The 16,186-nt window shown below is 42.6% G+C and overlaps 1 protein-coding gene across 6 annotated transcripts in view; it reads right to left on the reverse strand.

The window, feature by feature from the left end:
* Positions 1-14,695, reverse strand: part of FGFR3 (fibroblast growth factor receptor 3) — a 74,683-nt gene extending 59,988 nt beyond the window's left edge. For all 6 annotated transcript variants that reach the window (XM_024199050.2, XM_024199049.2, XM_024199047.2 and 3 more), the window contains exons 1-2: positions 14,630-14,695; positions 13,237-13,494 (exon numbers count right to left, since the gene is read on the reverse strand). In XM_024199050.2, coding sequence (XP_024054818.1) covers positions 13,237-13,417 — 181 coding nt within the window. In that variant the 5' untranslated portion in view covers positions 13,418-13,494; positions 14,630-14,695. The remainder of the gene's footprint in view (positions 1-13,236; positions 13,495-14,629) is intronic.
* Positions 14,696-16,186: the final 1,491 nt, after the last annotated feature.

Here is a 16,186-nt window from a genome sequence, read left to right on the forward strand (position 1 = left end):
TGGATCATATGGTATTATTTCAGATAGACAGTTCAATGTATTATTTGGTATTATGGTACGGCCAGAAGCCTCAACCCAGATCAGAGCCCATTGTGCTAGGCACTCTACAAACGCATAGTACGAAACAGTCCCTGCCCCCAGCTGCTTTCAGTCCAAACAAACAAGATAACAAAAGGTAACCGAAAAGATGCATTATCCCCATTGTACAGATGGGGAACCGAGCCGCGGAGAGATCAAATGACTTGCCTAAGGTCACACATGCAAACTGTGAGACAGCTGAGAACAGAACCCTAGTCTCCTAAGCCCCGCTTCAGTGGCCTTAATCACAAAGGCCCAGATCCACAAAAGTATTTGAAATCAATGGAAAACTGGAGCCTAAATACCTTATGGATTTGGACCTAAATATCCCTTCTCCAGAACACCAAACTACTATATCAACCCCAATCCCTTTATTCAGGCACTGATGCCAACCTCAACAAGCCATCTGCTTCATATACAACTATCTATTCTGTGGTTTCCCACCCACCCATGAAGAGCCTGAGTTGATCAAGTAGCCCATGACCTTCTCTTTCAAATTCCTTCTTAAGACCCACATCTACCACCATAACTATAAATAAAAGTGAGTCAAAGACAAATTTATTTCTTCACTAAATAATAGACATGTTGAAGTCATAGTACAAAATCAATAAACACATCCAGGGACTTATTTTCATTTTTGTCTGGGTTGTGTGTGCATGTGGTTCAGCAGGGGGAAGATTCAAAAACATTTTTGGGGACAGAGGTTTTATGGCTGGGTTTCTTTTGGCTTCGGATCCAAATAAAGGTGTTATTTAATTGAATCAGTAGCCAAAAGAAACGGAAATACAATCTCCCCCCCCCCCATCTTTGGTCTTTCTGGAGTCCCCAACTCCTTCTGCTGCCCCATCCACTTGACATGCCCCGCCATCCCTTCCATCTGATAATGATTGCAGCAGCAATGGGGGAAGGAAGAGGCAGCCCTGTAAGTGCTCCCCTCCCTGAAATGCATTTGGCCAGTGAATGGCTAAAGAGCTGAATGGAGGCACAGTTGAGGCCCCTGCTCAGCATGGTCATTCTGCTCTTCTCCACCTGGTCATTCTGCTCTTCTCCACCCAAGAGAGTCTGTGAGCATCAGTTGCTAGATTCTGAAACTGCTCTCTTCCCAATGAGCTGCCTCTGAGCAACAACTGACTGAAGATGGGCAAGCTCAGCTGAGACTGTAGCCGATTCATTTCGAAGAAGAGAAAATTGTAAAGGGATTTTATGCAGTACCTGCAAAGGTAAACCGTGGTCAAGACATTCAAATCTAGAAGTCTCAGCGTGACCTGGTGGACAGAGCACCAGACTGAGATTCAGAAGATCTGGGATCTACTCCTGGCTCTGGCTTGCTGGGTGACCATGGGCACCTCCCTTCTCTGTGCCTCAGTTTCCCCATCTGTAAAATGGTGATAATGATACTGACCTCCTTTGTAAAGTGCCTGGAGATCTACTGATGAAAAGTCCTAAATATTATTAATATTATTAAATATAGGCCTCTAACTCCAAGCCAAGTGGATCTGTGGATGCCGAGAAACTTTGAAAAAAATATCCACCCACTTAATTTGGTGCTTAACTATAGATTTCAAGTGCCTAAAGTCAGGCACTTAATGAAAATTTTGACACTGATGTTTTAGGACTGACCTGGAATGACCACTTCACATTCAGCCATGACTCACCAGTTTCTCAGGACAAGCTGAGTGATATATTTGTAGCAATTTTTTTTGAAGGGAGGATGAACAACATTTGCTAATTTTTACAAAACTTTTTTGCAATCACAGAAAATTTGCTCCTTTCCCTCTCTCATCTTTGGATTCTACCGCTGCAAAAGGGGACTAATGACATACATGGAGTGGTGTGAGGCCCAAGTGCTATCTGTACTGTGAAGTGCTTTTAGGCCTGTTAGTGGGAGTTCTGGGCTTCCATCCCTGCGGCTCATTTCTCTAGGCCTCCAGGGAACCATCTCCACCACATTTTGCAAGAAAGAGGCTTTCTGAGTTTTCAGTAAAAACACCTTTCATGAAAAGCTGCTGACTGGGGGGAGGGGGAGAGGGAGGAGGAAGAACTGTGTGCTCATGCATAACAAGCTGGCAAAAAATATCGCATTCACTTTGTACGGTAAGTGTTCTCCCAGCCCTAATCATGCTCAATAGCAAGCTCTTTTTTTTTTTTTTTTAAACACAGCATTTATCAGCTTCTTTATGCACCTTGAGCTATCAACTCCTCCCAATTAGTCATTAATCCACAGCCTCAGTCTATTAACATTACTATTTCAATCAACTGGGGAACTTTTCTTAAAAACTTCATTCTTCTTTCATGAAGTGCTAAAGGACAGTTGTTTACTGTCAACAAGCATATGTATTCCAAGGCAGAGAGAAATATGGTTTTTACCAGTTCTAAAGCAGAAACACCAGCTACCAAAGGAAGATTAAAATCTTTTCTTCTAACCCCCCCCCCCACCCACCCACCACAAAAAGCTTTATTCTTACAGACACAAATCACACATATAGAAAGTGGATAGCACTGTGCCTAATTCCAGTTATTATTTTAATTAGAGACAGGGTCATAAAGGATTTGTCTTTAGGTGCACATTCGACTTATCTTTGCATCCTATTTTAACCCCCTTGCCTTTCAGTTTCTATTGGGCTTTTTCCTTCCCCTTCATATTCTAGACTCAATCTCAGGAGGTAAATTGCTCTGAGCCAGTGTGCTGATTCTTTACATATTCAAGTACTGGTTAGTAACAACACATTTGCAATAGTGATCTATTTACAGAAGTTTATAAAAATCAGATTACCAACTACTTCAGGACTACTGCAATCTCCAAATAAACGGTTAAAACATACGCTGGGAGAGGATTTCTAATACTTGAGTCTCACACTCCAAACCAAAAAAAAAACCTTAAAACAACACACCACAAAAAACACTTTTCAGAAAACTCTCTTTGATACCCCATCAGCCTGTTTGTCTGCTGGACTCTGGGGAACTCTCCTTAGAGGGTACGCAATGTACCAGGGCTTCTCCATTGTACCACAGTGTATTCTAGCAGGAGGCACAGAGTGCCACCACATTCACTGATCTTCTGTTCCTATGCAAATTGCTACAGTATTTTTCACACTCCAAGTTCTGGTGAGGCTGGCCTGGCCTCCTGCCTTCCAGTATGTGGACTGCCAGAGAGCAGTCTGAGCCCCACCTCAATTACAGACCCCTGTGGTGGATTATTAACACTTTCTCTGTTGTATTGTGCTAACTTCAAATCACAGCGCAGGGTACTAATGCCATGCGACATTGATATGATGGAAACATACTGACATGAGAATCTTGCTAATATGACAGTGACTGACATTCCTCTGGTTCTCTCTCTCAGACTTCAAGCCAAGAGTTACTGTACATCAAAACAATATTTGTTGCTTTGTCAGAACACTTTGCTTCAGCAGATTCAGACTGCAAGTAGTTATGGGGGCTGTGTCAAATCTAGATAAGAATGATAAAAATAAACAAGATTCACAGAACAAATACAGCCACTGGCAAATCACAAGAATTATTTTCCAATATTAAGGCACATTTCTGGAGAAATGGGAGTTTATGGAGGACCAAGAATCAACCAAACACTAAAAGCAGACAGTATAAAAAAAAAAGGCACAAAAAACAAAACCAAATCCACGCACAACACACAGCTGACTAGTATTATAAACTAATTTTTTTTCTGCTTGGTACAATGTTTGGATCATTAGAATCCTTTCCAAAGGATCCCTGCTTATGCTAAATAGCTGCTCATACTGTAATCTGTTAAAAGCTTGAGCCTGTTCTCTTTGAAAGTCAATGCGTGTTTTCTGATGCAGAATTCAATGGGCACAGAATCAGCCCCTCATTTGTGTTTTACCAGGCAGGACTACAAGCTGGCAATACAGAAAGCTTCAAAAAAAACCCACAGAACAAACTGACAAAACTTGCCTCTGACAGAGCTGTAGAGACTCCACAACCAAATGTCAAGAGCCTTGTAAACAACACTGCAGAGCTTCGGTTCATAGTCAACCAAATCCTGAGGTCCTTACTTTGGGACCAGCCTTGTCCCATAGACCTGCACAGGGAGAGGGCCCTCTACATGCTGCAATCCCCCTTCTGCATGAAAAAGTGTGTGGGGGTAGGGGGATTGGGGGGCTCTTGGCAACCTCCACAGCAGCATTTCCTCCTTCCCCCAGCTGGTTGCGTGCAGGTCCAAACACTCACGCGAAGAAGCGAGTGGTCCAGAAGGGATGCACAGTATCCCTCCAGCACCCGTGTGGCCTTCAGAGCAGAAATGTAACATTACTCTGGTCCATCCTCCCACAGTTAGAATCCCCCCTGTAACAGCACTCTCAGGAGCAGCTGCTGGCTGGGGAAGAGAGAGAGAGAGAGTGTGTGTGTGTGTGTGTGTGTGTGTAAGGAACTCAGGTGGGGCAGTGTGAGGGGAGCGGAGGTTTTCTCCTCCTCGGGTCGCTCTTGTGGGTTTTCAGGTCCTCAATTCGAACTTGGTTCCTGCTCTGGAAATTCCCCACTGACCTCAATGAGGGAGTTTACTTCAATGGGGAAATCGAATAAACTGAGTAAGGCCCTCGGGTGTTGCCCCAATAACACCACCTAGCATTTTAACAGCTCCTGTTGGCTCAACTCAAAACTCTGAGAGCTGGTCTACACTGAAGAGTTCCTGGCTAGGGGTGTGAAAAATCCACTGACCTAATCCCTGGTGTAGACAGTGCTAGGTCGATATAAGAATTCTTCTGGTCCACCTAGTCAACCCTTGTGTCACTGTACTGAGTGTCTACACTGAAGCGCTTCAGCGGCACAACTGCAGCTGTAGCGTTTTAAGTGTAAACATAGCCTGAAACTCTGACATTTATCCTCATTTGCTCTATTACCACAGAATATTGGACCAAACTCCCTGGCTTAACGGCTGGGGTACACACATAAAAGTTGTACTGATTTCAGTAAATCACTGTGCTCAAAAACTGTGTGTAGACTGGTCCCTAGTCTTAGATCATGAATGCACATTACTAAGCAGTCAGCTTTTGGCCAAAAGCGTAAAATATGTTGAAACTGATGATCAAGCAACAAGAGTCCGAAATCTATTCTTCTGACCCCAAATTCCCATTTATCACTGCACAGTACGTCATGAAAGGCCACAATTTGCTTCGCCTCCTCAGAGTCTCAAATTTGACTTGCTGAAATTGCTGTCACACCTGGCTTCCTTTGGTGAAAGAAAGAGAAAAAGACAAGCTGCCATATGTCAACCTGAGGTTTTAAGATCAGTAAAGTGTTCACCGGTGCAAACTAAACTATGCTATATTTCATGGTGTCTTTTAGCAAGCATTACCTTGCAACACCCATATGAACTAAAATTTGTGAAACTTTACATTGAGTTAAAGGTATAGATCCTGGGACACAGATCTGCTCCAAATGGAATCGATTGGAAAGTTCCCATTGCCTTGGTGAACCAGGACTGAGACCCTTCTTTACACTAATACTTGAAAAAACTCTCTACAATGCAGGTCCAAGATTTAATGCAACATCTAAATAATTACTGTCTTTAACAAATTCTATAGCTTTCCCTGGGTTTTTTTTTTTTGAAACAAAACCAAACAAAAAAATCAAATTTCATACTAGCTGCTGCACTGTAGCAAATACAGTACCCTAACTTTCATACTAATCCAGTTCTTCTGAAACTAAACCAGTGTTTCCAGTGGAGAAGTGTTTCCTATTTTAAAATGTTTTGATTCTTGAAGTTGGGGTTTTGATATATTATGCAACTTGAGTCTCACAGCAAATACAACACCTGGCTAGTCTCAGTTCTCCTCAGTGTTATAATACTCCTTTAGATAGTCTATCAGAAGGACAGGGCAGGTTTACAACTGATTACCTTTCACATTTTAACTACCAAGTTTACCCAAGGTTTTACTCTGGTCTTATCTCAGAATTCTTGTTTGTTTTTGATATTACAGAAACTTCCTGGTTATTCAAGCCAAAGAGTTTGTGTTCTTTAGAGGGCAGCACATAATGAATATCACATTCTCAGCAACAATGAAGCCCCTTCTTCACAAACACACAGCACAGCAGCTTCAAACAATGTCCACCTCATTTGCTAACTATAAGCTGAAAGTGCATCAGAAAGAGGGGAGCAGTGAAGATGGTTATAACTCAGACAAAATTATACACCAGGGTTTTTATAAGGGTCCCAGATATACAACCAACAGACAGGAGTGAAAATTAAAGTGATAAGCATACATAGCACTCAAGGTACAGCTTGCACGAGGAATAGAGCTCAGATATGCATGAGGAAAAGTGCACATTCAAGGTGCAAAAGATTATCTAAGGCTCTTTTTGCAGTGTAGAGGCTTGCAGTCTCTAGGATACTTTACATGTCTGCAGCATAGATATCGCTTGTATAATGATTCTATCTTAAGAGTTTTCACTTGGGGTGCTAGATATTCACACTTGGGCTCGGGCTGGAGCGCCCATTTACACACACACTGTGAATGGATTTGCTGAATTGCAGTCCAATAAGCTGCAGAAAGGGAGTATGTCGAATTTTTATGAAGTTGCCTTCCTCTTTGGCATTCAGCCTGGTGCACGGAGGAGACTAAGGTTTATAAACTAAACAGTATTAAAAAGAAATGAAAAAGGGGAAGCTGAGAAAGTTCCATCTGACACAGCTACCGAACAGCTTTAAGGGTATAGATTTATTTGTGGGTGGTTGGTTTTTTGAGAGAGAGAGTCATAGAAAAGACAACAGAACAGTGTGGAAAGCTGTACAAACACATTCACAGAACACTGACAAAAGATTAGTTACAAGCATTTGCCAATTGAAAAACTGTTACGGGTACTTCATGGAGTCAGGAAACAAGGAATACTACAGATCAATAAGGTTTAAATAAGCTGCCTGGCTATCAGATTCAGCCTAGCTGAGAGAAAGTAGTCACGTTGCCAGACATTGGTCATTTTTATCCCATTTTATGGTAATAACTTTTTCCAGGATTAGAATATTCTACGTTCTATACAATCAGCAGAGGATCAATGTAATTATACTGTGTAAAACAATAAGCATGCTGAGCCCTGATCTTACAAAAACTTGACTGCAGTGGGCACTAGTCACATGTAAAAATTAAAACACCCGCATAAATCTTTGAAAGATTTATACCTACAATCAGGTTGCTTTGCCTGGATACTTGCCTCCTCAAGATATCCAGAGTCTGATTCCCATCTCAAACTGTTTTCACTTTGGTATAATTCCAGTAAACTCAACGGAACCACACTTAACTCTACCTGATCGAAAAATTTTGGGAAAAATCTATCCTGGATTTTGGATTTGAAATTCCAACTAAATTTGTCAAAAAATCTGCATTTGGTACATGACTGCCAGCTCTATTCCAACTTATGCCAGTAACACCTCAGAGCAGAAGCATGTTTGTATCCCTAGGGCATTCTCACCATGTATATTAAAGGTGTCAACAGCTAAGCTACAACATCAAGGATAGATAGCTTTGCTCCCCATTTTAAGATGTCTTTGGGGGTTTTGATAAGATCTATACAACATTCAATACTGTAGATTAAAATGATTGTCACAGAAATGTATTTTAGTCGGTCTTGCCTTTACTATCCCAAAATATTGTTCAGTTAATGTCTCCAATTCTAAACTGTTTCCTAGTTAGCAATATGTACCTTTAGACATATGAGAGGTTCAGTACATTTTTAAAGGAGTTAATAATAGTGATATCTTCGTAACTGTTAGAAACAGAGAGAACTGGGGCCCTTTTCATTTATTTTTAGGTTCTGTATCTGAAGTAGCAGATACATGCATTAAAGTTCGCTGAAGGGAAAAAAAGAATGTAGTGTTTTCTAATATCACATTTTACGCCCAAGTTCTACTCATTCATTGGATAGAGAAAGAAGAGCTTAGTGTTACAGTATGTACTGAGACTAAGCTCCCATTAATTTGAATGGAAGTTTCATCCTAGAATGGACTGCAGGACTGGACCCCAAAAAGAAAGAGTGCTGATTTGGAAATTTCCTCTTCAGAAAATTACTTAAACACATGTTTAAGTGCCACTGACTTCAATGGTACTTAAGCACGTGCTTAACTTTAAGTGCATGCTTAAGGCACCCTTCCTGAATAGGGATACTTTCCTGAATCGGGGTGAAATTTTGAGAGATGGACCCATGGAAGTTATCATAATGGTCAAGCAGGCTCATTTTAATTGCATCAGTTAATTTGCAGATTGACACTTCTCTTCACAAATTTTAGATTTCCCAGCTTGTTAGCATCCTCATTTACTATTTGTTAATGAAGGCTTAAACAAAAAACAAAAACAAACCACAGGCTTAATCCAGGCTCCTGCTAAATCTAGACCAGGGGTAGGCAACCTATGGCACGCGTGCCGAAGGCAGCATGTGAGCTGATTTTCAGTGGCACTCACACTGCCAGGGTCCTGGCCACCGGTCTGGGGGGCTCTGCATTTTAATTTAAATTTTAAATGAAGTTTCTTAAACATTTTAAAAACCTTATTTACTTTACATACAACAATAGTTTAGTTATATATTATGGACTTATAGAAAGAGCTCTTCTAAAAACATTAAAATGTATTACTGGCACGCGAAACCTTAAATTAGAATGAATAAATGAAGACTCGGCACACCACTTTTGAAAGGTTGCCGACCCCGATCTAGACAGACACAGAAACACTGACGTGTACAAGTCCCGCGTCAAGTCTGTTAACACTCTGCACTCAATAGATTTGCCAACTCACTCTTTGCTTTTTAAAGGATATGGTGCAAAACAGCAGTAACTCTCATCATCTGTTACTAATGCCCTGTTAATTTATGATTCAGTGAAATATGCTAGTCTTAACATATACATTTGTTTTTTTAATTGTTACTACTGCAAAAGGACTAAATGAATCTATTTAGCTGAAGAAGCATGATTAGACATATTCTTCAAAACAGCACATTATAAAGAATTTTAGGTCTGGATTACAAAGTAGACAATGACACTAATTTATATATGACACAGTTTTATAGTTCCTTTAAAAATACCTTTAAGAGAATGTGTAAAAACTGACCATCCCTATAGGCATTATGCGTGTCCATTAAAACTCACACTAATGAAGTTAAATTTCATGGTGGACTCTGGAACACAGTCACAATAAAACAAAATGACCATCAACCTAGATAATTATGTCCTAGACCATGTGTCCTCAGCTAGTCTGAAGCTGGGAAGGATAAAGGAAAACAAACTTGGTATTAGCTGTTTGAAGAAAATAACAAAACAAGTATGCCATCAGTATTTCAAATTGGAGAAGTTGCAGGGGACTATTAATATTCAAGTATCAATGGTAAGTTCAAACGAAAATGGCACTTTTTTTCTGGCTTGGAAAAGTGACTACTTGGAGCAGTACAGTAACTTTCACTAACTGTTGGCAAGGACTTGATCAAATGCAACAATTCTACTACACTAAACTTCAGTTCCACTGACAGTTTTGATGGCTTTTTTCCTTTCTGTATTTTTATGCAATAATCTCTCACACACATGCAAACTTCTTTCTTGATATAAGATTTCTAGCTCAAAGTGCTATTCAGATGAATAGAGATCTAATATGTAGAGAAATTTCCCTTTCTAATATGATGTGTGTGTGTCATCTATATCTCAGGCAAAACTGAGGCAGGACAGCCAGCAGAAGTATTTAAAGTGAAATGTTGCTATTTCTATCAATCCGCTCCCTAACAACGCAGCTAGCATTACTTGACATTCACAAATCGTACGAAGTAATATCTTTATCCGAATACTAATGCAAATTGGAAGGGCTTTTTTTATATTGATGTCTATTCTGTGGCTGCTGAATAGAGTGACCGCATGCTCAAGGCAGCAAAGGAGTTCACTGACCTCCCTAATCATCTCTGTCATAGCCAGTGAATGACACACACATTCAATGCTGCCTTGCCTCTCTACTTTCATTCATAAAAAAAATTGACATTGTTCTTCCTGCAGCAGCCCGAGAAAGGGAGAGAAGAGAAACTCAGCCTAGATGAGGCCCCTAGTGTTTTCAGTTTGGATTCTATTCAGCAACAACCCCGCCATCTGCCTTCTTCCTGCCAACAGCAGAACACCTCCCTGTGGAGATGTTAAAACTTGCACCCCCTCCACCTCCACTAATAGCTAGTATTCATATTAGCAAACATACACATACCTCTAGAATGCCTCCCTTCAATGTGTGTTTTATGTAGCTGAGCATAGGCACAAAGCAGTAGCTGTTACAGCCTTCACAGCCCCGTGTGGAGAATTAGATCACTAGGGAAAAATCCTTCCAAGCCCCTTTATGGAAAATAAGGCTTTAGACTGTAAATGCGAAAGCTAGTGAACAACAACCTTCAGTAATGAGCCAATACCCATGACCCATTTGACTAGGAGAAAGAATTTGCTTTTTGCCATTCAATTTAAAGATTGAAAAGTAAAATGTGGTTTTACTTGGCTCCAACTGTTTATATTCTTTATACAGTTTCTTTCGCAGAATCTTTTTCCAAAATAAGGGTGCCCTGTACATTCAAAATAGGTCCCTTACCCTTGAGTGACCAGCCAATTAAACATCATTACAAGCCAACCAAAAATTCTTACTCCATATTTCAAATCTGTCAGAAAATTCTGCCTCATTTTAGTGGCTTTTGCACATGTACCTGTTTTCCCCAAAATCAGCGCTGTTGCAGTTACATTTTGCACATCAACGTGATGTATGTCAAAAACACCCCTATTTTCAACAACTGAAACCAACAGAGAAATATTTTAAAATATGCTCTACATTAGAAGCATTCAGCTGGGGCCTAATCCGGCCCCATCTGAAGTTGTATAGGTGTTTTGGCATTGATTTCAGCAGGATCAGAAGTGTGTCATTACTTTGAAAAGCTAATATGGTAAAAATAAACTTGTACGTAGAATTTCCACCACCAACTTTGGAAATTCCACAGTCTAACTTAGCTCTTAGACACATCAGCCTAGGACCATTTTCTTTAACCACTTATATTCTAGCAACACACCGGAAGACACTGATTGTGCATCATTTGCTATATTTCAAATGCCATCCTATTAACTTAAAGTGCAAGCCTGGGCGCTTTAAAGAACAGAATAACATTACCGGGGTAAAATTGTGCCATGGGCTCCAAATTGTGATCTCAGCTGATGGGTGTAAATCCAGACATACTCCAATAGAGGCAGTGGGGGCACTCCAGATTTACCCTGGTGTTACTGAGAACAGAATTTGGCTCAAATGGGCCAAAAAATAAAATAAAGACTAAAACACGAAAAAAGCTGGACTACTAAATTCAGTGAACTCCTGATAAGCTCGCTAGCACAGGCTGCTCTTGTTTCCTCTTAAACACCATATTCAGCTGCTTTGACAAAGTAGCTGAGATGTTGCCCCATAAATCAATTATTTTGGCTGTGAAAAATGAGCCAAATGAGTTACACTAAGAATCTGGTGTTTTATTAGTACTTTCTTGAAAACAAAACCAACCCCCAGTGTGATTTATAGCTTTAACCAAAAGGGGTATGGAAGTAAAGCCCCCACCTCCCAGCCTCCACGAAACACATTTATTCCCCTGTCACTTTTTTTGGCGAACATGCTTCAACCCCTTTCCTGAACAATGGAAACTTTCTGTTTGGTGTATGGAACCTTTAAAAAAAGAGAGTGAGAGAGACTACCTTCCATTAAAGGCCTTTGCAAAATAAACAGACTCAGGTAGCAGCTGAGGCATATCAGAGCGACACCAATTTTAAACATTCCGTATATTTTTAAAACAGCTTTTGTCCTGTATGTTAACTTTGCTCACGGATTAGAGGATAGTTACTGGATTCCCATCAACATTTTCTTTCTCCCTCTCAATATTTTCACAATTCAGCACACATTATTTCACGACTTAACTAAAAAATAAATAAATAAATAAAAACTATGACGGCTCTGGTTTTATCCCTGCAAAGTGTACTTACACACACACACACACACATATAAATATAGAGAGATATTTTAAATTAATACAGAATGAGAGTCCATGTAAGTAAGCAGCTTTGCTTTTCCAAGCTCTGATTAGTAATTTTGACATGAACCAAATCTGTAACATGTCATGACTCCAGCTAGCAAGCGAAACAAACCTGCTCAGTAAACGAGATCACTTGTAATAACTATTTTTGCTCACTATTTTACTAGTCTTTGTAAACAAAAATCCGACTACAAAGCAAACACTACAAAGTGCATGGGACACATTTCACAAGACGAATAGATCATGAGGGCATGTTTGAAGAGTGGATTTGTACAGTATTAGTAACTGAAGTTTAAATCCTGACCTTGGACTCTAATATTTAAAACATGATAGTCACTCTATGTGTGTTTAAAAGGTGCTTATATTTCTTACTAACCAGAATTTTAATGTACATGGCTCTTTATAAATAAAGATTATAATTAATTACATAGTCTAACCCTCCATCACTCTACTGAGGATGGGCATATATTCACTTTATCTGTGGCCCATCTTTGTCACAATGCACTTTAGCAGCTACCTGAAAACCACCAAAAAAACCCTGGCTGTCAACTGAAAGTCAAATTCAGTGTTAATGGAAACCCTGTGAATAATTAAAATCACCACTTAAGACAGGGGGTTGCCTGGTCTGGGTGGCACTTACTGCAGTTTTAGGTGTACCTTAATTTTTACCCCTTGAAGAGCCTCAGATTATCAATTAATATAGTAAAAACACCAGTTCTCAGTTGGAGTGCCCATGCAGATGAATGTGGCCAGAAAAACAAAACACCAACAACCTTTCTTAATTCTAGGGATACACTTCGGAACTGTGTTGCCAAAACAATGCACCTGCAAAGCTGTGCAGCTCAGATGCACTCAACAGGACTGTTCCTCCTGCTGCTTTAACATTTACATTTAGTTTGCCTGGGAGAACACCAGGATTGCAATAGCACAAGGAGGTGGAAGGTGCGTCAGAGACATCAGTCTTGTGCATTTCTCATGACTGCTGGTGGAGTAAGCTGGCAAAGGAACAAGGATTCCTTGGGGATTTGTCCCCATTCCCCCTCCCCTGGAAGAATGCAAGAGCAAACCCAACCGCTGGATGGGACCCGTACCAACATTCACAGCATCCTATACAGCTGCCCTTACCTGTTGGTTTTCGAGTGATCCTGTCTTCTAGGTCCGAGATGGGCAGCCTGGCTTCTGGGAGGCTGCTGACAGTCACCACCAGGTAAAAGCAAAAGAAGGCACTCCACGCAGCAATCATTCCTCTGGCAACGCTCGGAGAAAGCAGAGTGGTATGAAAACTGCCCCAGCCAGCCTCAGACATCCTCCGGCCGCATGCTGTCCCTTCCCCGGGGTCCCGGCTGCGAGGGGGATCACTGCTGCACCACCACAATCAATGCTCTGCCACAAGAGTGAAAGACACGCGCACAGACCTGTGAGTATCACGGAGCAGCACCGCACAATTAAAGCAACAGAATTTCTCTTTCATGTGAAAGAGTTGCTATCTGCAGCTGCTTCTTCTTGTAAGCGCAGAAGTTGCAGAACTGTTATTACAAATACCACCCGATTAACAGCTTTTCGGTGTACAAGAGTTTGCAATCCACGTAAAAGCTACTTCACTTATCTGCTTTACCATGTACTAAAGGAGCAAGCTATTGAAAAAACACCACCACCACCGTTCATCTGCGTTGTGTACCCAAGATGCAATCCACTTAAAAACACCAGCTCATTTGCTTTTTAGGGGTGTGTAAAAAACTACATTAGACTTTTGTGTGTGTACCAACGCTGCAATCGGTCCTTTTCTTTTAAAGGAAACAATCTCCTTCTCTACTTTTTTTTTTTAAATGCACAAAAGTTGCAATCTGTTGACTTTCCCTGTTTACCAGCTTTCCATTTTTGAGGCCCCATAAAACAAAGGTAAATATCACCCAATCAAGCTGCGCTCTGCCTTGTTTTTAAAATGTGCAAATGAAACCTCCATCCCCATCCCGCTTCCCTCCCGTTTCGGACGGTCTCTAGAGAGGCTACCCTGTAACTAGCTGGCTGGCTCGGAGTGCATCTCTCGCCGCAGAACAAGCACAACCAGGAGCGGCGAGGAGACAGAGAGGCGCTGCGAGCTCGCAGGTCCCTGGGAAACTTTTTTTTATTCCCTTTGAAAAAACAACCCCGCAAGTTAAAGGCAAGAACCCCTGCCAGGCGCAGCGATGCGCTTCCCCGATCTCTGCAAAGCAGCCCCGGGGACTTCGCCAGGGGATCCCGGGGCTGATGGGCTGCAGCCCCTTTACTAACTAGTGCAAGGAGCCGGAGGGGTCCCTGCCAGCACCCCCCTGCCGGCTGCAATGCAGGCCCCCCAAAGGGAGAACGAGCCGGCCATGGGAGGGGGCCGCTAAGAGCCCCAGAGGGAGCGGAGCTGCCCCCCGACGCAGCTCCCCAGGGCGCCGGGCTGCCCTGCCCAGCCCGCTGCCTCTCCAGCGGGCAGGGACGGTGCCCCGCACTCTCGCTGCAGCCCGAGCCCGGCTGCTCGCGGGTCACCTACCTGCCCGAGTCCCGCGGCAGCCCCCGGCGCTCCCTGCCTCGGCACCGCCTGCTCATGGAGGGAGCCACCGCTGCCGCCTCTTCCCTCCCGCAGCCCCAGCGCTTCTGAGCCGGCCGCCCGGCCGCTCGCAGGGGAGCAGCCGCCGCGCTGACCCCGCCTCCCCCCGCCTGGCTCCCAGTCCGGGGGTGGGGCGGCTCCTCCCCACGCCCCAACCCCCGGGAAGGGGGCGGCTCCGCGCCAGCCCGCAGCCCGGCCCTGCTCCTCCCGCGCGCTGCCTGGCTCCCTCCGGCCGGGACGGGCACGTGGGGCCGCGGCAGTCAGAGCCGGGCGGGTGATTTACCAGCTCTGCGGCGCCCTGACAGAGGGGTTCGAGGCAGGACCATTGCTTCAGTTGTAATGCAAGAGGTGCTGGGGAGCAAGCAACTTTTTTCAGTCATAGCTGACGCAGCAAGTCCAGAGGTGCCGGGGCTCAGCCCTGGCACAAATTAAGCACTGGGCAAGACTCTCACTCCAGATTCCTCCTCTGCCACCTCCCTCCCAGTTTGGGGAGAGTTTGCGTCTGGCCCCCAATTCCAGTCCTGGAGCATGTGCTGGACCAGAACCCAGACCCCAAAGCCCCTGGATGAGCTGGCTTGGAAACATGGAGCAGAAGCTAGAGGGTTAAATTCCCTCTCAGTGACAGCAGAGTACCACATCTCTGGGAACCGCTGAACCTGGAATGGACCTAGCCCTGCAAAATATGCTACAGGGAACCGTCCTGCACTGCCAGGGGTGATGGACTAGAGCTGTGGCTCTCACCCTTTCCAGACTACTGTACCCCTTTCAGGAGTCTGATTGGTCTTGTGTTACCCCCAAGTTACACCTCACTTAAATACTATGTGCTTACAAAATCAGACATAACAATACAAAAGTGTCACCGCACACTACTACTGAAAAATTGTTCACTTTCTCATTTTTACCATTTAATTATAAAATAAATCAATTGGAATATATTGTAATTACAATTCAGAGTATAGATATAGAGCAGTATAAACTAGTCATTGTTTGTATGAAATTTTAGTTTGCGCTGACTTTGCTAGCATGTTGTTAAACTAGGCAAGTATCTAGATGAGTTGATGTATCCCTTGGAAGACCTCGGAATACCTCCAGGGGTACATGTACCCCTAGTTGAGAACCACTGGACTAGAGGCAGTCTCTCCTCACTGATTCCTGTTATTCTTGCTATTTTGCTTACATCATATGGCTTCATGGAGTTATAGGAATCCAAGCTGGAAAAGACCCTTGAGGTCATCTTCTGCTGAGTGGGGCGGAGGAGGGTTGGGAAGGGGAAGAGAAATATTTGGGTCTGAGTGATTCCTTCTGTTGTCTCATTAGTTATATATATTTATAAAATGACAGAAAACATCCTTTCAAAGGCGGTTATAGTCTCAGTATGCACACAAAAGGTGTTATGAGAGTTCATTATTTAATATTTTTATGGTGCTTTCAGACAGTAAAGGCTACATAAGTGCTATTTTTCATTATTTATGCTTAATTATTATTATTTAACAGGGACAG

Source organism: Terrapene carolina, unplaced genomic scaffold, assembly GCF_002925995.2.
Source record: "Terrapene carolina triunguis isolate 2854851 unplaced genomic scaffold, T_m_triunguis-2.0 Scaffold66, whole genome shotgun sequence".
NCBI classification, from domain to species: Eukaryota; Metazoa; Chordata; order Testudines; family Emydidae; genus Terrapene; species Terrapene triunguis.